The 27,051-nt window shown below is 42.1% G+C and overlaps 2 protein-coding genes across 4 annotated transcripts in view; one reads left to right on the top strand and one right to left on the bottom strand.

Annotated features, from left to right (window-relative positions):
• The window catches only part of ZNF518A (zinc finger protein 518A), a 123,090-nt gene extending 115,970 nt beyond the window's left edge, over positions 1–7,120 (top strand). Inside the window, exon 8 of the transcript XR_012094027.1 lies at positions 332–7,120. The gene's annotated coding sequence lies outside the window, so the exon portion shown is untranslated. The remainder of the gene's footprint in view (positions 1–331) is intronic.
• Positions 1–27,051, bottom strand: part of BLNK (B cell linker) — an 89,609-nt gene that overhangs the window by 55,621 nt on the left and 6,937 nt on the right. For 2 of the 3 annotated variants that reach the window (XM_073019220.1, XM_007963706.3), the window contains exon 2: positions 3,484–3,549. In XM_073019220.1, coding sequence (XP_072875321.1) covers positions 3,484–3,549 — 66 coding nt within the window. Of the gene's footprint in view, positions 1–3,483; positions 3,550–10,705; positions 11,418–27,051 lie in introns of those variants that run through there. The other variant, XM_073019221.1, reaches the window with a different exon arrangement.

Raw genomic sequence — 27,051 nt, forward strand, 5'->3', positions numbered from 1 at the left:
CTTTCCACTACTCTAAATGAGTAAGGTTTACAGTCAATTATTTTTAATAATTATTACCTATTTTAACTGAGAATTGTTTAATGAAATATAAAATATACATAAATAAAACTTATATCCAGTAGCCTTTATTTACTAAAATATCATATCTTCTATAGAAGCAGTATAACTGCTATTATATACAAACATTTCATGTTTTGAAAAAAAAAGGAGCATAGAAATTTGTGTTTCATTAAAAAACGCACACAAAAAGAATTTATGAACCAAAATTGTAATTTGCAAAAATAACAGTACATATATTTACATAGAAATTCTGGTTTTCTTTTTTTCACAGGCTCTCAATATCTATTATTTCATTCAATTCTCCTCACAAGCCAGCAGGGTGGGCTGGGAAGATACTATCATTAAGTCCATGATGAGGTATAGAGACAGAGATCGTCCAAGATGTTGCAAGGAAGAAAAACAAAAACAAAACTGGGTCTGGTGCCCAGGTTGGTTCGAGGAATAGTAAAATTTCACGGCCCGGCGCGATGGTTCACGCCTGTAATCCCAGCACTTTGGGAGGCCGAGGCGGGCGGATCACAAGGTCAAGAGATCGAGACCACGGTGAAACCTCCATCTTTACTAAATGTACAAAAAATTAGCCGAGTGCGTTGGCAGGCATCTGTGGTCCCTGCTGCTCAGGAGGCTGAGGCGGGAGAATGGCGTGAACCCAGAAGGCGGAGCTTGCAGTGAGTCTAGATGGTGCCACTGCATTCCAGCCTGGGCAACAGAGCAAGACTCCATCTCAAAAAAAAAAAAAAAAAAAAAAAAAGGAATAGTAAAATTTCCAAGAGCACAAACCACCTATTATCCATTATTACTATCATTTCATAAAAGAAAAGGAAGGGTATTTTAACACCCCCAAATCATCTCAGAATAAAGGAAAAACTCACTAAAGGACTGTTGGCCACTCAACACTAGGAATAAAAGGCGTAGTTGAACTTTACTCTGTAGCTGGCTGCTGCGCACAACCCCCAACACTTCATGGTCCTTATTTTCTCACGCGGCCATAGACCAGTGAAAACTCGGTCACAGTCTTGTGTTAGGGAACCAGCGTGTTCAAGCATGCTTCCTCCTTTCAGGGTAGCACCTGTGGCCTGGCTTCAAGTAAAAGTGTAACTGCAAGTCACTTTGAGCTAAAGGGCCCCTGATGTCACCCGGGGTAATGACTATGGTGGCCATAATTTCTAGGCTGAGAAGAACATGGTTTGTCATATAAAAGTGCTTTGGTCATCCAATGGGCAGAATATTTGAAATAGAGGCTGTTAGCAAAAACTTGAGCTCCACAGCTGCTATAAATATGACTGGCCATGGAATAGAGAGACACTCTATGCAGAGGCTTCATGTTATTGAGAACTGCTGTATTGTAAAACTGGCAACTGGGGGCACGGAATAGAGAAACATTTCATGTAGAGGCTTCATGTTATTGAGAACTGGTGTGTTGTAAAACTGGCAACCAGAATTGCTAGTGATTGTAACAAGGACTGTCTCAAAAAGAATAAGATTCTATCTGTAGCAGAAATAATAAGCGAAAATCATCACACACCTCTCCCAGTCACCAGACAGAACATGAAGCCAAATTCTCCTCCTTTGTAAATGACCACCACCTCACAAGCAGAAGGCTTGTGTTTTATGTTTTGTGATGATCACTTTTGCATAGAAACTCATTTACATTTCATAGTCTGGAAATACCATCAAAAGTCATTTCTTATTTTTAATTTCAGCATAGATTAAAAAGAATAAGGATGCTGTTTTGAATGTATAGAGAAATGAACTTCTATAAACTATTTTTTGGTCCAAAATTTGGGGAGAAAAATTTGGTAATAGCAATCAAAACTTTAAGGACACAACTCCTTCTATTTGGAAATTTCATTATAGGAATTTAGCCTACTGGTATATTCAAGGTCTGCAATGAACATGTATTAAAGTATTATTCATGACATTTAAATTGGAAGAAACAACCAGAGAATTTTGATTGCTATTATCAAATTCCTCTCCATAAATGTTATACCAGTTTAAATTCAAATCCCCCCCTTAAAGATGACCACCAATATATAGCTAGTTAATTGAATTGTAATACATTTAAGGTAGACTATTAAATCATCTGTTCAGAAAAGAATGTGGTTAATTTTTACTTACTAACAAATAAAAATGTCCATGAAATAGCTTAAGTAAAACCAACAAAGCAAGTTGGTAGAATGGCGTATGCACTATGATACCATTTATGACAAAAATGTATGTGTATATTATGTACAATGGCAGTGTATTGTATGTTTAAGCACACACATACATACATATATACATACTTATACACACATACATACATATATATACACACATTGAACTTACCATGACAATGTCCCTTTCTGGGGAGTGGGTTAAGATGGAGATATAAGGAAATGGGAGATTTTGACTTCATATAATTCTTGCCGCTTTAATATTTTTCCCTGGTGAATCTGTATTAGTTTTATTTAAAAAATATAAAGACTTAACAGAATACCATTTCCCGTTTTCTCTTGAAAGAGACTTACCTACTAAGGTATATAAGACCTACTAAGGTACGTACGTCTACCTTAGATTTTGAGTAGGAAATGCAGATATGTACAATTTTTATTCTCTTTTAAAGAAAAAAGCTTAAGAGTTTTTGATGTACAAGGAGTTTTGAGATGCTAGCTTTCCCTCTCCAAGTGCCAACTGAAAATTTCATTTTAAGGTAATAATTCAAAAAGCAGAAATCAAAATATAGAAAACTGGCTGAGTGCTGCGGCTCAGGCCTGTAATTCCAGCACTTCGAGAGGCTGAGGCGAGCCGATCACCTGAGGTTGGGAGTTCAAGACCAGCCTGACCAACATGGAGAAACCCTGTCTCTACTAAAGATACCAAATTAGCCAGATATGGTGGGGAGTGTCTGTAATCCCAGCTACTTGGGAGGCCGAGGCAAGAGAATCTCTTGAACCCAGAGGTGGAGGTTGTGGTGAGCTGATATTGTGCCATTGCACTTCAGCCTGGGCAACAAGAGTGAAACTCCGTCTCAAAAAAAAAGAAAAAAAAAAAAAAAAAGGGAAAACACATGGCATCTTGAAGAAGCTAGGGCTGTGTTTTATAACTTTTCATTTGGATTTCTCCATACGTGTGTTCATAGCCCTTAGCTAAATTGTTATAGAAATGATTTTCCTGCTTTGACATTTGTTAGGCACCTTGAATGGGCATAGCTCACTTTCCCTGCAGTGAGAAGGAAAAATCAAAGTCCACTGAGTACCACCGCACTCACTTGTCCTGTTCCAGAATGTAGACCCAGCCACCATGGATTCCAGCCAACAATAAGGGTTACGTGCTAAAGAGGTTGAAACTTCTCCTCCAGGTAGCAGAGAAATTTGTTTTCTTCCATGTAGCACATGTTGACTTATTTTATATAACTAAGTATTTAAAGAGAGTCAAACTTACTTTTTGATTTTATTCATTATTCCACCTTCGTTGTTTTTAATATCATGGACCATCTTTTGAAGCTGCCTGTAAAAAACAAAATTAAACATAAGATACTAATAACCAGCCTGACTTTTTAAAAACAGTCTTTTACTCTTCTCAAATACAAAAAAGAAGGGGGAAGAACCCTACCAAAACAACCTCCAAACAGGATGAATTATATTGTATTTAATTAAATTGACCATCTGCTACTTTAGCAAAGGAGAAGCATGACTGATTCTATAAGGACTGTGGTCACTGGGCTATGTACCCCTCCGTTGGGATGTCTGGGCCAGTCTCAGGCTGTGAAGAAAGATATTCTGATTCCTTGCTCATTATCTTAGAGCATCTACATTATGAAGATAGGTGCTACTCTGTGGACACAGAGAGGCTTCAATCAGGCCCAAGGTTCTTTTTTGTTCAATGTTAGTAGGTAGCATCTATTAAAACTTCCATTTAAAAGTTACTCCTACCTAGGAGTCATAAAGAAAATGACTATTAAATCTGGCTGATATTTGAAACTTCTGTAGAACAAAAAGTAATATTGAGGCAGGAGAATAGGGTCTGGAGGCAGGAAACCTAAGGCCAGTTTGCACTGACTGCCTAGAACTGAATCAAAAGGAAAACCCCACCTCTCCATGCCCAAGCAACAAAAAGATCAGAGGCTACTACCTTTGCACTGTGTTATAGATGAAAAATGGAAAGTGCCTCTGATTGGTCCCCTCCTGTAACCAATCAGACTGGTCCCAGGCCAAGTCTTCCTGTGTAACTTCATACCTTCACTTCAGCCTCTGATTGATCACCTTCTGCAACCAATCAGACTGGTCGTGGGCCACTCCTTCATTTACATAGGATGTAACCAAGTAACTAATGGGAAACCCCTAAAGGTATTTAAACCCTGGAAAATTCTGTAACCAGCGCTCTTGAGCCACTTGGTCAAGCCCGTTCCCACTCTGTGGCATGTACTTTCATTTCCATAAATCTCTGCTTTCATTGCTTTATTCTTTTGTTGCTTAGTTTGTGCAGTTAGTCCAATTCTTTGTTCAAAATGCCAAGAACCTGGAAGACTGGTAGTCAAGACCCTCCACTGGTAACAATATGTACAAAATCAAAAGATAAATGACATGCTGGAAGAAATATTTGCAGTATATAGTAATAATAATAAGAACAACATATTACGTTGCTGCAAAAGTAATCATGGTTTTTGCCACTAAAAGTAATGACAAAAACTACGATTATTTTTGCACCAGCCTTTCTTGATTTACAAAGAAATCTTACAACTCAATAAGAAAAAGAGAAATAATTCAATAGAAAAAATGAGCAAAAGATATGAACACACAGCTAACAGAAAACAAATACAAGTGGCCAATAGACCAATGAAAAGATATTGAACATCACTTATATTTAAACAAATCTAAATCAAAACAACAGTGAGATGTCTTTTCGCCTATCAGACTGGCAAAACACAACAAGTATGATAATATCCAGTTTTGAGAAGGTAAATTGTTACAATCAATATCTGTCAAGATTTAAAATGTTCATGACTTTTGACTCGCAATTGGACTGCTAGGAATTTGTCTTAAGAATATGGTCACAAAATGATGTCAGTATATACATACAAGCATGTTTATTGCAGCATGATGTGTAAGAACTCTCTAATCCTCCCTGCTTCTCCTGCCCTCCCCACAGCCATAACTCTGAAAACAGCCCATTGCTCATCAATCATTAAAAAGGAACTAGTTAAAGAAATTCTGATAGATCCATGCAATGAAATGCCACAGACCCCTAAAAAAAAGAGGAATATACATCTATATTGCTGCCTGGAACTTCTACTTTCTAAAAAGGGGATTATTATTTTATGATGTTTTACAATATTTGAATTTTTATAGCATATGTATATATCATTTATATTATCTGTGTTATATAAAAATACGGAGAAAAATGTTATAACGGGAGGATAGGGCCATGTTATGTTTTCCTCATAATAATTTTATGACTTAAAAAATGTATAATAAAATTTCACGTGGTTCTTCCCTGGAAGAGTAGGATGTTTTAATTCACCTTTTAGGTAAACTCTTCCTTTCTTCCAAGAAAACTATTTGACTGAATCCTTTAGATAATGAGCTGTACACAGCTATTGTTCTTATAGGAAATGGTGATTTCCCCATAATCCTGAAAGCAGATTTTTCTGGCTCTGGGAGCCAGGCCTTGGGATAGGTAATAGAAATAATTTAGCGTAGGTCTAGGAAACTGTTGGTTGAGGACATCTGGGAGAAATACTACCTTGGCCCGTTGTGAATTTAGAACACCCATGCAGTGGAAGAGTTGCTTTTTGGTGTGGTGGTGGAGCAGTTTAGAGGGTAAGAGGACAGCTTGTCAGAAGAACTCTGCCTGGGCAAGCCTGTGGGTGTCCTCTACCAACTGTTAATTTAAGGCTAAACACTGCAGCGATGTTGGTGGTCTGCCGGGGCTGCTCTACTGAGGGCAGGCCCTCTAGCGCTTAGGGAGTGGAGTGAGATTTACTGGATAGGGAATTGGGAAAAGGGAGATGCTCAAACGTAAAATGGGAACTTAGACTGCGGATTTTGGGGAGATCTCTCTCCTTCTAAGGCTAATGGCTGTTAGGCACTAGAGTGCTGAAGAGCACAGACAAACCTGAGGGATTTTCAGTGGTGGGGGTTGGGGCGATGGCGGGGTTGGGTGGTAGTCCTGAATCTGAGGCTGGGTCTGGGCCTCTGCTCTGAGAAAAGCCACAGCCAGAGCCATTGCTAGCTGTTTTCAACCATATAATACTTCTCCGCTGTCCCTGAATCTTCAGTAAGATCTTGTAGTAGCTTCAGCCCGGCCTCAGCTGGGCCTTGGGGAAGAAAGTGTTCCACAGGTATGGAAGGGTGGAGGGAGGACAGGCTGGAGGTTGGAGTAGAAGGTTAAGAGAAACTTCTTTGGGGACACCCTTAAGGCTGCATCTTGGAGAATTATCTGCATAAGTGAGGGACCCAATGAGAGGCCCATGTTCAAATGTATGTGTCAGGGTCTGGTGCCACGTCATTGTAATTTGGGTCACATAGGAAATGAGACCACATTTTATACTCCCTAGCTAGGGAGGCCAGAGGCCAGGCACACTGATGATACAAGTGTAAGACCTCAGGGAAGAGCCAGGGACATATTATGGGCTCAGTAGCAGAGAGAAAGGATGGTGGAGAGACACACAGAGGGTCCCTCAGATGGGCCCTTGAGTTGCCTCAGAACTCTACAGTTTCCTAGAATTTGTTCATGTATACTCTATGCCAAACCCCTTTCTCCTTTTCCTGAGGAACTATAGAGAATCTTTGAGATAGAGGAAAGAAGGAAATGAAAATAAGGGGTCTGGCAGTGGGGAGAAAGAGAGATTGAGAGACAGATGGGGTGGGGGGAGAGAGAGAGAGAGAGAGAGGTTGAAGTGGATTGATTGCAAGGAAATTCAATAATTTTATATAGAGGGCAGAGGGCAGCTCTAGTTGTAAGCTGACTATAACTGAATGGAGTATCTTTAACCTAAGTTAATGCTTAACCAGGTCGAGGAGCAAAATGAGCCGGCAGTAGGGACACAGGCAGAGTAATAGGGAACCAGGGGCCAATTTGCATAAGTGATTTTGCTGTGGATGTAAATAAACAGATGCAAAATGTTGCACAAGAATTGGATGCAATTTTGTCATTTGCTCAGTTTGGCATTTGGTGCTTCTTGGCATTTCCTAATTACTTTTTATTGTGTATTATTAGAACTATAACAATTATACTATGTAACTATATCATTATAGTAAGTTATTGAAGTGTTACATAAACTATACTTTTTAAAGTGGATGCATAATAATAGTAGATATTTATGGATGCATGTGATATTTCAATACATGCATACAATGTGTAATGATCAAATCAGGGTAATTGGGAAACCCATCACCTCAAACATTTATCATTTCTTTGTGCTGAGCACATTCCAAATCTTTTCTTCTAGCTATTTTAAAATATACAATAAATTATTGTTAACTATAGTCACCCTAGATAAATTATACTTTTTATATTTTAAAGTTTTCTTCTCTCTCTGTGTCTCGTTTACACAAATTCTGATGTCTATAGACTGCTTTGTTACAGCTGCCAAACTTCTGTGATCTGGGAAGACATAGTGACCCCAAACCAAGATTTGCTGTGATGCTCTTAGCTCATTATGTCAACTCTGCATGCATCTGGTGGTGCACAGTTCTGCTGCTCTCTAGTATTGGCCATTGTATGTTGGAGTGCTTTTTGCTCCTTATTACGACTTATAACACATGCCATAGCAAAAGAATGCACAACTGGCTGTTCTAGGAGGGGTTGTTCTGGATTCAAACAGTAATCCTTTTACTGAGATGAGTTGTGTGTAGGTAAAGATAGGTAAGGCATAAAACAGCTTCACTTTGATTCTCTCATTCAGAGATATCCTTCCATGGTGGGAAGATGGATAATACAGTCACAATGTCCTGATCTTCTAAAGTCATAGAGAGACAGCCATGCTCATGTAACAAAATAAAGTGAAGAACACAGCTTATCTAATACATGTTTTAAAATATATATTAATATTGTAATTTTAAGTGGTATGGGCATTTTGGTATTTAAAAATGGTGAGCAGGTCATAAAAGTAATTATAATACTTGTATAAACTGAATCAAATTTTATGTTCTCTCTTTTGTTTTTAATTTTCAAGCTTTTGAATTAAGACACGTAACTTAGTCACACTGTAGTAGTGTGACCTTGGGTAAGTCTGAATCTTGAGAGATTTAAATTCCAGGATGCACTGAGAGTAGAAAAGTCACCATTTGAAAGTTACAGCAGTTTTTTGCCTTTAAAGTGCCTTGCTTTAGAATCCGATAGACCTCAGGAGGGCTTTAGAATCCGATAGACCTCAGGAGGGCTATTGGACCACAGCTGGCTGGGTCTGGAGATTCTCATTGGGTTGTCTGTGGTGCGTCAGAAAATCTGCATATTATTATTATTATTACTATTATCATTATTTTGAGACAGGGTCTCACTCTTGTTGCCCTGTTGGTGGGGGATGGGCTGTCTTTGCTGTCACTCATCCTGCAAAAATTCCAACCTAGAAAAAGGATGTAAGAAAATGAGGATGTAGCAGGCAGGCCTCAGGCTTGGTACTGTGATGTTTCCTGTCTTCCCGGGGCCTCCTGGTTGTTGGTCCCTGTGCTGCAGGTTGAATAGAGGAATCTTCCAGAAGGATTCCCATTGAATAGCCTTCCAATTTTTACTACCCATGCATAAGATGCACAGATTTTACACAACTAAGATCACTCTTGACATTTTGAAATCTGCATGTTCCACTTAATATATTGTGAATATTTTCATAAGTGAGCACCGTCCTTAGGCTTTATCTGTATCTTTCCTTCCTCTGCAAACTGAGAGGCTTTTAAATAGCTGAAACTCTGATCCAAGTAGGTGTGACTAGAAGCAGTGAATCAGGAGCCCTCAGCTTGAGGGATTAGAGAGATTATCAGACCACATGGCAAACTGAGACCAGGAGAAGCAAAGGCTGTGTGAGAATAAGTGCTGAATGTCTTGCTTCTGGGAGCCTGGGATCAAGAGGCTTGGACCTGAGGGGCAGGGAGGGAGGGAACAATCTCTGGTTCCCCCTTGTGCCTTCAAACCCAGCCTCTCTTCCAGATCACCCTCTGAAACAGGGTTTTCTGGAGTAAGGTTTAAAGATTGCCTGTGTTTGTTTATTAAAAATTCAGATTGCTGGACCCTAAACCATATCAATAGAATAAAAATTCCAGGTAGGGCCCAGCAATCTGCATTTTAACAAATTTCCTAGGCCTGGTGACTCTTATGCACACAGAAGGTTGAGAGCCATTTTTAAAAGAATTAGACCAGGCCAAGCGTGGTGGCTCACACCTGTAATCCCAGCACTTTGGGAGGCCGAGGCAGGTGGATCACGAGGTCAGGAGATTGAGTCCATCCTGGCTAACACGGTAAAACCCTGTCTCTACTGAAAATACAAAAAAAATTAGCCAGGCGTGGTGGCGGGCGACTGTAGTCCCAGGTACTCGGGAGGCTGAGGCAGGAGAATGGCATGAATCCAGGAGGGGGAGCTTGCAGTGAGCCGAGATCCGGCCACTGCACTCCAGCCTGGGCGACAGAGAGAGACACCATCTCAACAACAACAACAACAACAACAAAAGGCTTAGGCCAAGTTTATCCTCTTCTAGGCTAGGTTTAAATGGAAAGAGCAAAAGAGACGACTTCCCAACCTCCAGAGTATCTTCCCCCATCCACCATAGCCTGGAATAGCTTTAACAACAAATCTTACTGTTTCCTCCATAATGAGTGGCCAAAGGCTTACCCAGGCATTCTCCCCAGGAAAGGAAAGACACTGGCAATGGAATCTTAGTCAATGGTATGATGTCTGCTTTCAACAAGGGGAGGACAGCAGAAGGAATCGGCTGTGGTTGCCAATGGCCAAGCATTTACCTTTACCTGGACTCAGATTAATACAAGTCGGGCACAGTGATGCTTCCAGCCTGCCTTCCTTCTCTTCCCAGGCAACCTGGTGTCAGAGCAGGGACTCTGACCCCAGGAGCTGAATGTATACAGCCCAGCCTTCTTCAGTGAGTCTTTTTTTTTTTTTTTCTTTGAGACAAAGTCTTGCTGTTGTCCCCCAGGCTGGAGTGCAATGGCGCGATCTCGGCTCACTGCAACTCCGCCTCCTGAGTTCAAGCGAGTCTCCTACCTCAGCCTCTCGAGTAGCTGGGATTACAGGGGCCTGCCACCACGCCTGGCTAATTTTTGTATTTTTATTAGAGACGGGGTTTCACCATGTTGTCCAGGCTGGTCTCAAACTTCTGACCTCAGGTAATCCGCCTGCCTCGGCCTCCCAAAGTGCTGAGATCACCGGCGTGAGCCAACTCACCCAGCCCTTCAATGAGTCTTTTATGAATCGAAGTTTAGACCTTACATCAACTGGTAGTCTTTCTACATCTCCTTCTTGGATGAAAAGGTAGGTTAAAGAAATGGTCTTGACTTTGGCTGTACATTAGAATCACTTAGGGGACTTTAAATAATCCTGATACCCAGGCCTTGCCCCTGACCATTTAAACCAGAATCATTGACTCTCAGGGGATCCAATGTGCAGCCAAGGTTAACCACTGGCAGTGTTATCAGGATAGGAGAACTTTGTACTTACCCCAGGGAAGATCATCTGGCCCAGCGAGCACAAGGAGAGGAATCAATAGAGAGAATCCACAGAAAGGTATCTGCAGGCTGAGAACAGCCCCAGGCACGTAGAAGGATAAACAAGTTCAGGAAGGATGGAGTTGAAGGACAGCGAGCTCTTTCACGGCCAAGAGGGCATGGGGGGAGGGCAGCTGCACGCAGATATTTTGGCCAGATCACCAAGAAATTACGTATTTTACAAAGACACTTTTCCAATAATTTATATTAAATACAGGAGATGATTTAACAGATGATATTATTTGTAAGTTTTTTTTTTTAAATTTAGTAGAAATAAGAAGATCAGAAAACATCTTGTTTTCCTTGTAACTCTAGTGCTGTCACAGAGGACAATGAAAGGCAGGTTTCAGGATTTTTTTTTTTTTTCATTTGTCTTTCAGAAAGGGTGGAATGCAAAGCATTGCTAATCAGAGAAAATCCCTGTTTAATCTGCATGTAGGAATGGATTAAAGAGTGTCTCAGGTGAAAGAGACTCTTTGTAAACAAACTGAACAAATAAATCCTTCCTTCTTCATCCCCACATGTTAACCTCAGGTCCAGTTCTTGAGTTTCATCCTTTCAGTGTTCATAGGGCTGGTCCTCCTCTCTGAGCAGAGATCTAAGCCTACACTTTCCCCTTTACAACAGGAAAATGCAGCAGCTGGCAGCGGGGTCCTCCCACCCATGCTGTGAGGGCTTGTTAGGGCCTCTTTGAGCAAGTGTTTCTAAAACCCAGATTTCAACAGATCACTCCCTCCTCAAGAGTGCAGCAGCTCCCTGGTGTCCACTGAATCAAGCCTGAGCTTTTTGTCATGGCTCAGAGTCACTCAGTCTCACCCTGAGCTCCATGCTCATATAGAAATTTTATTTTTGTTACTAAATTTTAAAACAGCTCTATGATAGAAAATTGAAAACTGCCAATAAGAAAAAGGAAAAGGGCCGGGCATGGTGGTTCACGCCTGTAATCCCAGCACTTTGGGAGGCTGAGGAGGGTGGATCACTTGAGGTCAGGAGTTCAAGTACTGCAAGCACCCCTGGGGGCTGCTGGCTCAGCCCTTTGGTTTATCCACATATACTTGGGTATATCCTTAGAATATCTGTGCTAATACAGTTGACCTGGTATCTCCAACTTATATGTTTCTAAAATCAATTTGGAGTAGAAATCTCTATAATGCTTTCCTTGGCATATATAGAAACAAAAATGTATCCATGAATACTTTTTACTATCAATGGATTTTTAAAAACACTTTTTTAAACTTAAAATTCAAATAAATTTAAATGCATTTAATTTAAAAATAAAAAAATTAATGTTCATCATTAGGTCTGCTGATTCTCTAGTTGACTTCCTCCTTTTTTAGGTGTTTAATATAATTGACTCTGGGTTTCTTTTTAAGATGCTACTCATATAGTACATTTTATTTTTGTGACTAAATTTTAAAACAGCTCTATGATAGAAAAATTGAAAATTGCCAATAAGAAAAAGAAAAAGGGCCAGGCATGGTGGCTCATGCCTGTAATCCCAGCACTTTGGGAAGCCAAGGAGGGTGGATCACTTGAGGTCAGGAGTTCAAGACCAGCCTGGCCAACATGGTGAAACCCTGGCTCTACTAAAAATAGAAAAATCAGCTGGGCATGGTGGCGCGTGCCTCTATTCCCAGCTACTTGGGAGACTGAGACCTGAGAATCGCTTGAACCCAGGAGGCAGACGTTGCAGTGAGCCAAGATCACACCACTGCACCCCAGCCTGGGTGACAGAGTGAGACTCCATCTCAAAAAAAAAAAAAAAAAAAGAAGAAGAAGAAAATGGAGTTTATAAGCTGGCATCCTTGGATCTTCAGGCTTGAAACTTCTGAATGTTCTTTAACCCTTTCTCTCTGTCTTTGACTCTTCATCTCACATCTCCAGTCACATTAAAAGGGTGAGGAACAGCAGCCAGGTATCAGGAACAGCAAGTGCAAAGGCTCAGAGGTGAAACTGTCTGAGTTGTTTGGGGTCCAGTGAGCAGCTGAGAGTGGCAGGAAAGTAGGTGTTGAGGGGATGTTTACAAGACAAAGATGAGACCGCAGGGAGCGGAGACAGATAGTCAAGGGATCTGTTAGGCCAGGGAGATGGGGGTTACAGGCTTCCTGCTGGAAGCCCTTGGAGACCTTTCCTCGGGGTGTGTCATCACGAGGGTGGAAGAATGGAGGAGGACCTCAGCCTGGAACAGTGGTGGCTGGAACACCAGTATAGAGGCAACCCTTCCAGGCCCAAGCCTCAAGCTCATGACAGTGTGGTACCAAAGGCAATGGAATAACACTAGGAGTGCCCTGTGGGCCTCAGCTGTGCAAAAGGACCAACAACTCTCCAAGAGCACATTACTGAGACAGAGTGCCATGTTGGCCATACTGGGGCCTGAGACAAAATAAATCAGCAGGACTGATTCTGTCTTTGTTTAAAATTCCAATAATTTCTTCATCATGGATTTGTGGGCATTCATTTTGATTTTTAAAATATTATATTAAATACTATTTGTATCAATGTATTGATGGGGGTTACCCCTTAAAGTTTAATGTCATGATTTGCTGTTTTGTACAAGACTCATTTTGTTTTATTCCACAAATATTCAGTGTGTGCACACTGGGCATGGTACATGCAGGCCACAGAGCTAACCTAAACACAAACCCGACCCTCTTGTAATGCAGGAAAGGGGCCCCTTTCACCACCTTATAACTTGACAGAAACCTTCTGGCCTATGTGAAGCCAGGGGACAGATATAGGCAGACTGGATAATTCTCTGATTCACAAAAAACATCCTCCTCTCAGGTCACTTCTGTCTTAAAGCTGAAGTCTTTGGCCACCAACCCATCGTTTTGAAGCAGCATGATACTTTTTAGTGACTATCCTGTTATTTGCATGCAGCAGGACTCCTATGACAATTTCCCCCCCTCCACTCTTTCTAAAGCCTTGTCCATTTCTGGCCCCAGCTTCCTAATGCTCACTTCCTCCAGCCTGGCCTTCCTATGAAATAACAGCAATTATATTTAGATTTGTGAATTCAGCACTAGAGGCTGCTTCCTTCTGGAAAGTGAGCTCATGGTGGAGCTGGCAGAATTTTGACAGCTTTGGCAGTCCCTTCCATGGTGTGATAATATGAACAAGCCCCTCAAGGTCGAGTTAGTGCCCTTCTCCTCCATTTCACATATGCAGATACTGAAGCCCAGAGAGATCAGATACCATGAGTGTCTCAGACTATACAGCAGACTCCGAATTTTCCCTATAATTAAGGTAGTCACAGAAATTTGTAAGTGAGAGAGACTTTGGGAATATCCTGGGTCAACCTCCTCTTATACCAAGGGAGGAAATTAAATTTCAGGGAAATTTTGTGATTGCCCTGAGGTTAATGTAGTTGAGGACTCCTCCAGCTCTTTTAGTCATACCTCTTTCTTCCCTTTCCACACACGGCTTGAGCCCACTGCTAGAGAAGAAGCTTTTCCATGGCTGGAGGTCCCCCCACTACATTCTTATGCCAAAGTTCAGAGCCGTGATTATAGTACAAGCCCAGTAAGCCACTGTTGAAAGAAGCGTCATGCATGCCAGTGATCAGACTTGGAAAATCAACAATGGTAAAAGCCAGCATTTATTGAACATGTACTATGTTCTTGGTATTTTGTGTGCATTTTCTCATTAACCCTCACAACTACCCTGTGAGGGAGGTCCTATTATTATTCCCATGTTTATATTGTGATAAAAAACACATTGGCCAGGCGCTGTGGCTCACGCCTATAATCCCAGCACTTTGGGAGGCCGAGGCAGGTGGATCACGAGGTCAGGAAATCAAGACCATCCTGGCTAACACTATGAAATCCCGTCTCTACTAAAAATACAAAAAATTAGCCAGGCGTGGTGGCAGGCACCTGTAGTCCCAGCTACTCAGGAGGCTGAGGCAGGAGAATGGCATGAACCCGGGTGGCGGAGCTTGCAGTGAGCCGAGATAGCGCCACTACACTCCAGCCTGGGTGACAGAGCGAGACTCCGTCTGAAAAAATAATAATAACAAAAAATTTACCATCTTAACTATTTTTAAGTGTCCAGTTCAATAGCATTAATATATTCACATACTTGTGGTTATCCCTATTTTTATAGATGAGAAAATTAGACTCACAGAGGTTAAATAATTTGCCCAGATCCTACAGCAAATAAATGACAGAGCTGGAATTCAAAATCAGGTCTGACTCCAGAGCCCATACTCTCAACCCACTCTGGATGATACAGGCTAACTTGTTTCAACTTGGCCCCTCACCAGGGCAGGTGACTGGCTTCACCACTTACGTGCCTCTCTGGATAGCTTCCTCTCTGTCCCTGAAGACAGCATCCATTCCCTCTACCAGCCCAGTAATCTTTACTGTGACACATGTGCCCCTACCCCTGGCTATTGGTCCCCAAGGTTAGACATTTTGCTAGAGTGGAGCATTGGCTCTTAAGGGCCTGTTTCAGACTTTGGGAGGAAGAGGGAGAGTAAAATGAGGAAGGTACAGATGGCAGGGGAAACGGGAAGGAGAGTGGGTAGGGCCCGTGGGAGGCAGGAGAGACTGCGGTAGTGGCCCTTTAGGGTCTGGAATGTGCTCAGAAGTAGGGTGACTGAACAGAGCAGTTGGAAGGACACCACCATAATCCATGCATCCTTTCTCAACATCTGAGGCAAAAAGGCCACCTGAGGGTCCTGGAGTGGAGCGGCTGCGTTCCCTTACACACCAGTATCTTGCTGCCAGGGCTGTTTCTTACTATCTACTTATTAACTGTATAAAGTAATTTATAAGTTTCTCCAGGCAGTTCATACCCTACCTTTTTTTTTTTTTTTTTTTCTTGTTTCTTTTTTTTCCTACTGAGATCTGCAAATATTTTGTGGTAGTCTTTGGCATGTCTGAACGGCTGAGCTTGGTTATAAGCAGTCAGAAATTGGGCTGACTTGGCACAAGCAGGAGTAGGGATGATTCCACTAATACCCTGTGTCCTTCAAAAACTCCGGTAGGATTTACCCTATCGGAGGCAGTTAGGCATCAGGCACACCACCCTGAGACTGATGAGGTGGCAAGGAAGTGAGGCTATACCTGCCTTAAGAAGTTCTTAGAAGCTTTGTCACTTGATGTGACAGCTGAAATTGGCATGGCTCTTCCTCTCTCTGACTTTAGGGGCCAGTGGTCCTTGAGGCCTCCAGGGATGCAACACTTTCCTTTCCTTTAGCACACTGGAACGCTTGCTGAACCCTGCCCTCACCACCCACGTGGCCGAGGTCTTGGGTAAAGGGAAACTTCCTCATAAAACTACATAAAAGCAGACTGCAAAAACCAAAAAAGTTAAGGGAGACTCCTGTGTTCATAGATGACACAGACTCTTGGGTTTGGAAGAATGCCAAGAGGTCATGTCATTTAGTCTCTTCACTGTGTCTGACTCTGATGTGCTCATTGTTCTGACGAGGTGCTGACAGCTGCACTGTGCCTCTGTTCACCGTCTGTCCTCTACCAGCATAAAAATGCAAAACTGACCTCTCTTAAATCAAACCAGCTGCCAGTAGGTTTGTAAAACCAAGCGACTGATAAGTAGTTCTCATCATGTTTCTAGAAATGCAGTTCTACATAATTCCAGAAAATAAAAATGTCTTAAGAATTTCAATACATCCTTTTAAAAATTAACTTAATGGGGGAAAAAGGAACTTTGGCTATATCTACATGGCATGATATATATAGTATTGCCATCTACTTGTCCTGGCATCCATTTCTGCAGCTAAAAGCAAAGATATTTTCAGGAAGTAAAGAGTGATTTTGAGGGATGGCATTTCTCATACACTGAAAAAGTTTGACCCAGTTAAATTCTTCTTGGCTCTGAGAAAACAAAGATATTGGAAATGTCTTGTATGTAGGGGTAGGGGTGAAAGGAAGCATTGTAATTCATTAAAAGCATCTAAAAATGTTTGTCAATAATACCTTTAAATAAAAACTTTGAAACAATTTTTTTTTTTTTTTTTTGAGACAGGGTCTCACTCTGTCACCCAGGCTGGACGACAGTGGCATGATCTCGACTCACTAAAGCCTCAACCTTCCTGGCTCAAGTGATCCTCCCACCTCAGCCTCCTGAGTAGCTGGAACTACAGGCATGTGCCACCATGCCTGGCTAATTTTTTGTACTTTTTGTAGAGACAGGGTTTCGCCATGTTGCCCAGACTGGTCTCAAACTCCTGAGCTCAAGGGCTCTGCCCACATCGGCCTCCCAGAGTACTGGGATTCCAGGCATGAGCTACTATGCCCGGCCAACAATATCTAATTGGTCAAAAAAATATATAATCATGGGTCCCCAAAATACACTCGTTTATAGTAAATATAGGGGATTGTTTAATTATCAAATTTTAAATTGTGGTAAAACACACGTAATGTAAAATTCACCATTTCACCCATTTCAAAGTGTACAACTCAGTGGCATTTAGTAAATTCACAATATTGCGCAACCACCACCACTAGCTAGTTCCAGAATATTTTCATCACCCCTAAATAAAACCCCAGACCCATGAAGCAGTCATTAGCAATTTCAAAGCAGGTTTTTGAAATAATTTACTTTTGAGGTATTTTCGTGAAAGCTTTTGTTTTCCTCATGCTAAGAGCTTGTTAACAGAATTGACCCTAATAGGTAGCATCGGGTATATTAAGCTCAGTTATCTAAGATTGGTTTGGCAACTGTGACGATCTTTGAGTGTGAAGATGATGTGAAATCAGAAGTCCTGCCATGGTAAAAAAGGGAACTTTGACCCAGAACATGCTGTTAAGATCATCTAAAAGTCAAAATCATCATATATATATATATAGGTAGAGAGTTCATTTTTTTCAATGATTTTATATTACATTCACCATTTTCTTTTTTGAAATTATAGTTCTTATGTTTGTATGTGATTCTCATAGTTATTTACACTAAAATGAAATACTCTTTCCTTCCTGGTATGTTCAATATTGAGTAGGGACATTAATACACTTTTTATGCTTAAAAAATTATTTTTCATACTGAAGCTTTTCATACTTTGAACCAAGTAAGGTTGTAAAATGAAGGGGTAAAAAATGGAATGGGGTTGGGGGTCATTTCACTCTAGGTATGAGCTCAGACTCTCTTGTCTTCTACTCCAAGCACCCTTGGTCATAGCCTCCCTCTGGGGAACTCCCGTTTACTTAGGTGTGGTCTCCCACCTCTGGCCTTTCCCCGCTTCTTATCACCATGTTCCTGAACAATGTTCCATTTATCCAACTAGATTATTGATTGGACCACCTCTCTGGGTGGGTAGGAGAGCTCTCTGCCCCCTTGGTCTGAGTTGGTTATCATATAAATGAGTCCTGCGTGAGTGCTAGTGACAGATAATGACTCAGTGCCTGAGCCTGTTGCACTTAATGATGTTTAATTTTGAACAGAACATTGAGACACTGCCGTATCCCACATAGATGCCTTTCTAACAACACAATCCAGGGCACCGGGGAAACACAGACCAGGAGGGAGGGGGCATTCATTGAGCTCTTACTCTCTAGTATATAGAGGTACCGTTCTAATATCCCTGCTTTGTGTTATATATTATTGAGATATTATTATTCCCATTATTCAGATGAAAAACCTGAGGCTAAAAGGGATTAAATGATCTTCTCAAAGACCACGAGCTGGTAAGTGCAGAGCAAATGTTCAAATCCACGTCTGCCTGATTCTTTCTTTTCAGTAAGACAAAAACAGCTTCCAGGGGCACCTCTTAAAATACCACGTTGGTGTTGTGTGCTTGGTCTGTATATAAGACCAGCTCTGCTCTTCATAATTATAACTCACTCTCAGATTACATGAACGATTGTGGGAGCATTCTTTGCAAAATATATAGCAGTAGGATATCAGACATGCCTGAGTCAGTGTGGAATTCAAGTTTGGGCCTGGAACACACAATTGCCTGAAATACTGACAGCAGGAATCCTCAGAAGACTTTCTGATTAGTAAGTGACTGCTTTTTAAATTTTAAAACAAATGTCTATGAAAAGTAAAGAACACAGACAAAGCCTAAATGTTACATTGGCCAGTAAATTACACAGGCAGACATGGAGGGGTCATTCTAGAGCTTGAACAGGTGACCTGGCCTCTCTGGGCCTCAGGTTTCTCACCTGTGGAATAAAGGGGCTGGAGAGGTGTCCTTTCAGTCCTTGCAAGGCAAATCTCTGTGCTTCTCCATGGAAGTCTGTGTCTCTGCACATGGTAGAAGCAGGCAAGGCCCGAGTCCTCATGGAACCCCGACCAGCACTGGCTACATAATTTCTGGGGCCCAATGTAAAATGAAAATGCAGGGCCCCTTGGTCAAAATTGTTAAGAATTTCAGGACTGCAATAGCAGAGCATTAAACCAAGCACAAGCTCTGAGCACAGGACCCTATGCAACTGTACGGCCACATGCCCAGGAACCTAGCGGACCTGTGCTGCGTGTTCCCTACAATGTGTGAAGGAACGGAATCTGGAGTAGGTCTGGGGCCCCCAGCCAGCGTGGGAGGCAGGGATGCTCCTGGGGTAATGAGAGCCTTCCTTAGGAAACTGGCCAACAGAGAAGTGTGGCTCAGCAAGCAGTCACCACATGTCCCTCAAGCTGGCTTCTTTGTCTTGCTTTTGAAATAAGCATTGAAATAGCCATGCTGGACTGAGGGAAATGGTCTGTTTGGAGGCCTAAACCATAGTGCTGCAAAAGGGTCATGAAAACATCACGTTAAAAAATAAGGCTGCAGGTGTAGCTTCCAGTGGACTCCCTTTCGGAAGGGAGGTGAAGGCAGGACAGGTAGGAAAAGGTGGTGAAATAAGGAGGAGGAGGGGCCTGTGGGGAGGGCTCTTTATGCAGGAACAGATTGCCCTCAGCTGTGGAACAAAGCACAGGGAGGAAGGAGGTGAAGTCAGACTGTCTTGTTCATTGCTAGATGGAGACAAATACGCCAGTAATGAGGAGGCTCGACCCACAGTCAAGAGGAGCAACCTCCTGAGAGGGTTTCCACTGCAGCAGCCAACCCCAGTGTCCAGTGTCAGCCCAACATAAAAGCCGCTTCCCTACAGCTGTGCTGGGGAGCCCTGAGGTCATGTGGGACCTAGAGGATGGCAGCCAGCGTCACACTTCAGGGTTCTCTGCTCCCTTGATCTGGAGCAGGGACTTGGGTGGAGGCTGGAATTCCACCCCATCAGCAGGTGAGGTCCACTTCTGGAGCAACAGGTGAATCATACTCTTAATTCCTAATAATGTGCGTGGTTCCTAGGGGCCTAGGAAGCCCAGCATAAACGTGGAATGAAAAACCTAAGGCTGTCTTTGAGCGTTTAAACCTCAACATCTGACAGAGCAAACACAGAGAAGCAAGGTCACCCTAAAGAAGCAGAATGTCCCCAAATCTATGAGATTTAAGGGGGACCTGATGGAATGTAATCACCAATCCAGAGACACAGGGTGTCCAATGGGAGGCAGTAGCGGTACCTCTCTGACCTCCATTCTGCAGAGATGGAGTCTTGGTTAGGTGGACTTAAAAGGCTTCCTTAGTGAGGCTCCATCTACAGTGGGCAAAAGCACCACAGCCCTGCAAGCCTGCAGACAGGATTACCCAAGAGCCTTGAGCATCTGACATTACAGCAGAGAGCACAGGCTCTTCTGAGCACAGGACCCTGGGTCCCTCACATAGACCTCCTCTCATCATTCCTAATATGCAGAACAATCACAGAAAGCATTTCCTGAGATCCAGATACAATCAAAACCAATTTAAAGAGTTATTTTGGAGAGGGGCAGGGGAGACATAGAAATGCTCAATAGAGCTGGAAAAAAAGTCTTCAATGAAAAAGACTGAACCCTTAAAACCTACCCATCAGTTTAAAAAAAATATATACACACTGGCCACAGGGAGACCAGACAAGACGGGGTGAATCCTGCTCCAGAAACTCTCCCAGCTCGTGGAAGAATTATTCCAAATACATGCCTCTTGGACACTGCCACCGAATTTTCATATATAACCAGGAAGATTAAAGGATGGACAAGCAAACGCATTTCATCTTTCCTCCACCAGCTGCTTTGTCTTTTATCCAATGTCTTCAGGCAATGTATTCTGCTACAGGACAAGCACAGTGTGTGCACCTCTGTCCAGAATTTGGCCTTATTATTATTATTGTTATTGAGACATGGTCTCATTCTTTCACCAGGCTGTAGTGCAGTGCCACGATCTTGGCTCATTGCAACCTCAGCCTCCTGGGCCATCCTCCCATCTCAGCCTCCTAAGTAGCTGGGACTACAGACGCATGCCACCACACCAGACTAAGTTAATTTTTTTTTTTTTTTGGTAGAGATGGGTGTCTTGTTATGTTGACCCGGCTGGTCTTGAACTTCTGGCTCCAAGCAATCCTCCTGCCTCAGCCTCCTAAGGTGCTGGGATTACAGGCATGACTCACTATACCCAGCCAGAATTTGACCACTGGATCAGACTCACCAGCCCTTGAATTTCTGAATGGCTGTGTTATCACATAATATGCTTTTTACCTCAACATTAAGAATTTCCACTCAAGATTTGCTCAGTCTACTTGAAGAAGTGGAAACAGACTATTTATTCCAAGATGATCTTATGTCTGGAAATCTTTTCCTACTCTCACTTTTCTACCCAGGAGAGAGCAACTTATACCTCAGTGGTGCATATAGTTCATGGGATCTAGTTTTGTTTGACACAACTTTTTAAAAGGAACAACAAATTGAAATGCAGGCCTAAGGATTTATTGCCCCTCCTCTAGGCACTCCCTCACCCAAACCATCCCAGACAGGAAACCCAGTGTGATGTGAGTGAAGACCACAACAATGGCAAAGATATGTATTGCCTGTTCTGAACTTTAAATACATATTGTCACTATAAGCAAATAGAAATGAATATTTGCTTACTGTTCTGAAGAGAACATTATACTCAGCAGTGGCACTATGGACATTTTGGGCCAGCTGATTCTTTGTTGTGGAGACTGCCCTGTACAATGTAGGATGTTTAGCAGCATCCTTGGGGGCTAACTACTAGTGTCTGTAACACTCCCCAGTTGTGACAACCAAATGTTCCCTAGGAGACAAAATTGTCCCTGATGGAGAACCATTGATCGAAATGATCCAACTGTATCTTGCGGGAGGCTGGGGAAGAATGCTTCTGTGGAGTCTATTAAGAAGCCAAAGAAAGCCAAGTGTTTTCATTTCCCTAGAACAAGCTATCCTTTAATTTCTGTCTCCCTTTTTTTCTTACTCATGTAAGGCCTTATTTGAAAATGAACCAAACTGATAAATTCTCCAAAGAACAGATGGGGTTAAATCATCTGTAGGGAGAAAACAAGAGCTCATCTGTAAACATGTGCCTGAAGAGTTTGGCACAAGCCCAGTGCCCTTCAATCCAGTAATCTAGGAGGCAGGGCTGGAAAATAACTGTGATTTGGTCCTTGGAAACCTAATTGATTGTATCATAGTCCATTTGGAAACACGTTATGTGAAGAGAAAGGTGTTGTTCAGCCATGGTACCCAATCATTGGGTCCAGAAGAGAGGTTCCTCGGACATGTGGACTCTGGTTTAGGGTTTTCCTGACACAGCCATGCCCAGAGTGGGTGAGGAAGTTGCCTTGCATTTTCTTGGCTGATGACTTTGAAGTCCACTCGCACTAAGCCAGTTTCTGGTAACGTGGCTCCCATGCGGCTTGCCCACAGGAAGAAAGAACCCTTTCCAGCTGCTCTGGGTAGTCCATCAATCGGTATGGTGCAAGATGGCCCAGTTGAGTGGCTTCTCAGCCAACAGGAAGCAGGTAGGCAGTGTGAGGAGGATGGGAAACCAAACTGTCCAGGAAGTGGATCTAATCTTCACCACTAGATGCTGTGCCTCCAGACTGCAGCTCCCCACTCTGCTTGCCACCCCAATTAAAAGGAGTTGGAACCACATATATGAAGAAGAAGAGAGATAGCAGATGGCCACTCAGCATGGGTGGGTTGAGGTACTGGTGGTTGTGTTTGCTTTTTATTGACTTGGTGTACTGACTAAGTGGCAAATACTCTTCTGGGAACTTCAGTCCATGTTGTCTCACTTGGTCTTCACACAAGCCTGTGAGGAAGGCATCTCTAGTTTTGTTTGACAGCTGGAAAAACTGAGGTGCAGAGAAACTGAATGGCTTCAGGATTTATAGCTAGTAACTGGCCATTAGAATCAGCCCTGTTGGGCCCCAATGACATGGTCCTTCTAAATGTATCAAGAAATATTTCCTGAAAGTCCTGAGATAAAATGGTAGCCTTTGAGAATGTAACATATGTCAAACGTGGTCTCTGTGCTTAAAGGATCATAGCATCAGAACTGAGAGGGACTTTGGGAAATGTTCTCATTTTGTAGTTTGAACCAAACAAACGTAGGGTACATGGGGGAGCTGAGAACCTATCCTGGATGTTGTAGAAGAAAAGGAAAGAAAAGGCATATATGGAAGAGCCATAAAGAGAGCCTGCAGGGTTTGGTAGGTAAGTGGGTGTCAGTTGAGGTGGAGAGGGAAGGGTGAGTCAGTGTGAGGGCTGATGAGGATACCATCGACCAAAACAGGGAGGATCTGAGAGGCAGCTAGTTGTGGAAAGGTGAAAAGAAGGTGAATTTGTTTCTGAAGAACTGAACCAGAAAAATCAAGGAACTAAAAATTCTAGTTGAAAACTCCAAGCCCTGAGAAGAGAAGGCATGTCTCAGAATCCATCAAGTAGGGTCTCAGTGAGACCCCTACCAGGAAGACCCAGACACCCACAGTAGGGCTCTGTCATGCTTAATATTATTAGTCACTTAGATGAAGGCAGAGAAGGAATGTTTGTCACATCTGCAGACCATGCAAAGCCAAGTGTCACAGATGTCAGAATCAATAGACAAAATAGTCAACATAGCCAGAAAGAAGAAATGGAACCAACATGAAACTTATCAGGGATCAATGGAAAGTCCCTGTTTATCTTCAGAAAATCAATTATACAGCTATAGAATTAGAATAACAACAGTAATGATATTAATAGCTACTATTTTAAAAATCCAATAATCACTATATGCCAGTTGCTTCACAGAAAAATTTGTTTAAACCTTACAATAGCCCTACGATGTTGGTACTGTTATTATTGTCTTTATCTTACAGGTGAGGAAACCAAGGAGATTAGGCAATCTTGCCTAAAATCACATAAACCTTAATTTTTCTAACGGAAAAATGCCATACTCTTTAACCAATAAGATAACTGGGGAGACCCGATTTGACCACACTTGTGTCAAAGACCTTTTCTAGTTGTAAAAATGGGCAGGTACGTGTTTGTTTATGCTACAAAGAAAAATACATAAGCACAGATGATGAGTCAATTGGGAGATTATTAAAAACTAAACATTTCATTTTCAAGTTAGTTTTACTAATTTGAAAAGGGATATTTGCAAAGTGATTCAGGATTGTAAATTTTGAAATGTTCCCCTAGAAGGGTGAAATTTTTATGATCATAGGAATGTTTACTGTGGAACGATTGAAAACCCAGGTCTAGCCGGGTTTCTGATGATATCTTTACCTCATACAATTAAGGGAAAATCATGGCTAGGAATCAACTAAGAGACCCTGAGTGTCTATGGACTCCAACTAACAGAGAAGCCTACTTTAGCAGTGCCTCGGTGGGAGCAAAAACATGAGAATCTGTGCTCACACCTCTCTGTGGTCACAAGCAACTTAGCCATCTTGCCTATCTCTATTCCGATACAGCAGAAACTTTCAAGGTGATGACCCATCCCCAAATGGGTTCATCCAGAACATTCCCTTTCTCCTTCATTTTGAGAATTCCTTGTCTCCTTCCAATCCTGCATGACCTCCTTTCCTTGGATGACTCTGCTTCCCCTCTCCTTCTAGTAATTCCTTCTTCTCCACTCTCTTTTCAGTCCTGGGAATATACTCCCTGGATCAAGGTCATTTCTTTCAGTTCCCTGGATGAACACTCACTGTCTTTCTATTTTTGTGGCTAAGAATTTGAGCAAATTCTCACCTAAGCCTAAGAGTATAAACATAACTGTCCACTTTTGCTGTCGTCTGGTGCCAAATAATTATGTTGTTAATCAACCTCCAGAATTGATGTCAACCAGTCAGGATAGAGGACACAAATCACAGGAGGCAAGTATTTCATCTATTAACTGCTCAGCATCCCAGCTATCTAATTATGGAAAAGAGTTAAGATGGTGCTTCGAGCCCATTGAATTTACAATTTCATTTCTTTGAAAAGTTCCACGTCAACAGTGTACATTTTATCACAACGTGATGATTCTATAAAGACAACTGAGTAATCAAGTGGGAAAAAAGTTACTTTTATGTAAGCAGATGAGTGTAGTATATGATTATCCGTGGTATAATTTTGGTTTTCTATTTCATAATCTATGGTTGTATATTGCCCATCAACTGCTCTGTGATCAAGCTGGACTTTGTCCCAAAGGGAGGAATCATAAAATGATTTAAGTTCTAGCACCTTTACTTAAATTCCCATCTGGATTCCCTGAAAGAGAATACATCTCTGTATAGTTCTACATTATGGTATATGTCTGAAAAAAAAAACATTTGGAATCCTCCTGTTCATTCAGAGGAGGGTACCTAGTTAGTTTATTTGCCACGTCTTTCTTCCCTCTCTTTCCCTCTTCCTTCTCACTGCTGTGCCCCAAGTCCAGGCCTACAGCCCTGGATGCTTGGGTTACTTAAGCGCTCCTCCCTCCCACCAGATCCCTGCCTCCAGCGTCCCTCCCACTCCAACACATCCTACCAGACTCCTTTAAGCCTGCTGTCATGACATCACTAACAGCATAACCTGTTCTCCAACACTCCCTATGGTTAGGGCCCTCACCACCCTTTGCAACCTGGACCTGCCCTATGTGTCCAATTATACCAGGACCTTCAGGTCCTACATGCCCTACTCTATAGTTTCCGCTAGACGGAAAACTTTCCTCACCATCCCACAAATGGACCGTATGTGTGTTAAGCTTTGAGTGACAGCCTCTGTATTTCCTCCCTCCTGGCACATACACGTCTCCTCCAATTCTCCAGTATTTTATAATTTTACCCACCTCTCAAAGCCTACCTCTTAAATTATCTTCTCTATGAAACCTCTTCCTGCTACTCTAATTCTCTTCTTACATTCCTTCAGTCACTTACAGCTTCTATTGTATCATCCCTGACCCTCATGAGGGTGTAGCTATTTGAGACCAAGGGCAAGAATGAGGTGCCTTCCTGTCCCGTCAGTGCTGATCACACAGCAGAACTCAACAGCATGTTCTTGAAATGGTTGAATGCAGTTGATACTGCCTACTGATCCCAGATCATTGGTGCATATCACATTACCTTTTACCAAGCACCTCGTAGGCATAAGACCTGTATTCTACTGTGAAGGGCTGTCCCTCTGCCAATTCCAGACTTTCTCTCAAATATTGTCTCAAAAGCTTCAATTCTCTGGCTCCTTGTTATCTGGGATTACTTGTCTGCTACACGTGTCACATCACCCCCTGAACATTTGGCTAAGTTCCGATATGTAGTCAGAATAGAAAACACTCCCTGAATGGAGGGGAACATCACACACCGGGGCCTGTCAGGGAGTTGGGGGCCAGGGGAGGGAGAGCATTAGGAGAAATACTGAATGTAGATGACGGGTTGATGGGTGCAGCAAACCACCATGGGACATGTATACCTATGTAATAAACCTGCACCTTCTGCACATGTACCCCAGAACTTAAAAGTATGATAATAATTTTTAAAAAAACTTAAAAAATGTGGGGAAAAAACCCCACTCCCTGAACTTTAAAAGTTCCAGTCTCTGAAAGCCATGATGCCATTACAATGAGACAAAAAGATGACCTTCAAAAGCAAAATTTGGGGAAGTTGTCTTTTCCATAGCTCCTTGACTCATGCCCATGGGGCCGCTTCTGGTTTATTCCTTTTTAAGAGGCTTGTTATAGATCATTGTTACGTTGACATGAGGGTGTTGGAATGACAGATCTAATCCCCCCAAACACACTTGTAATATACACCCACAAAATAAATGAGACAATAAAACAATGAATAACAAATGATTACAGCTATCCTTAAAATTAAATAGTAACCTGCAATAAAATGGGTGAGAACTCAGTTTAGAGAAACCCTTCCTTAGAAAAGTTGGTTGCACTCAGACTCTGAACGTTGACCTTCAGTAGAATCTAAGCCCTTGGTATTTCTGTTTTATTACCTTTCCAGAGCTTCATACTTTATTGTAAGAGGTAGCTAAAGCAAGTCTCTCTTGTTCCTACACATTTCTTTAAGA

The sequence above is a fragment of the Chlorocebus sabaeus genome, chromosome 9, assembly GCF_047675955.1.
Source record: "Chlorocebus sabaeus isolate Y175 chromosome 9, mChlSab1.0.hap1, whole genome shotgun sequence".
Classification (NCBI taxonomy): Eukaryota; Metazoa; Chordata; class Mammalia; order Primates; family Cercopithecidae; genus Chlorocebus; species Chlorocebus sabaeus.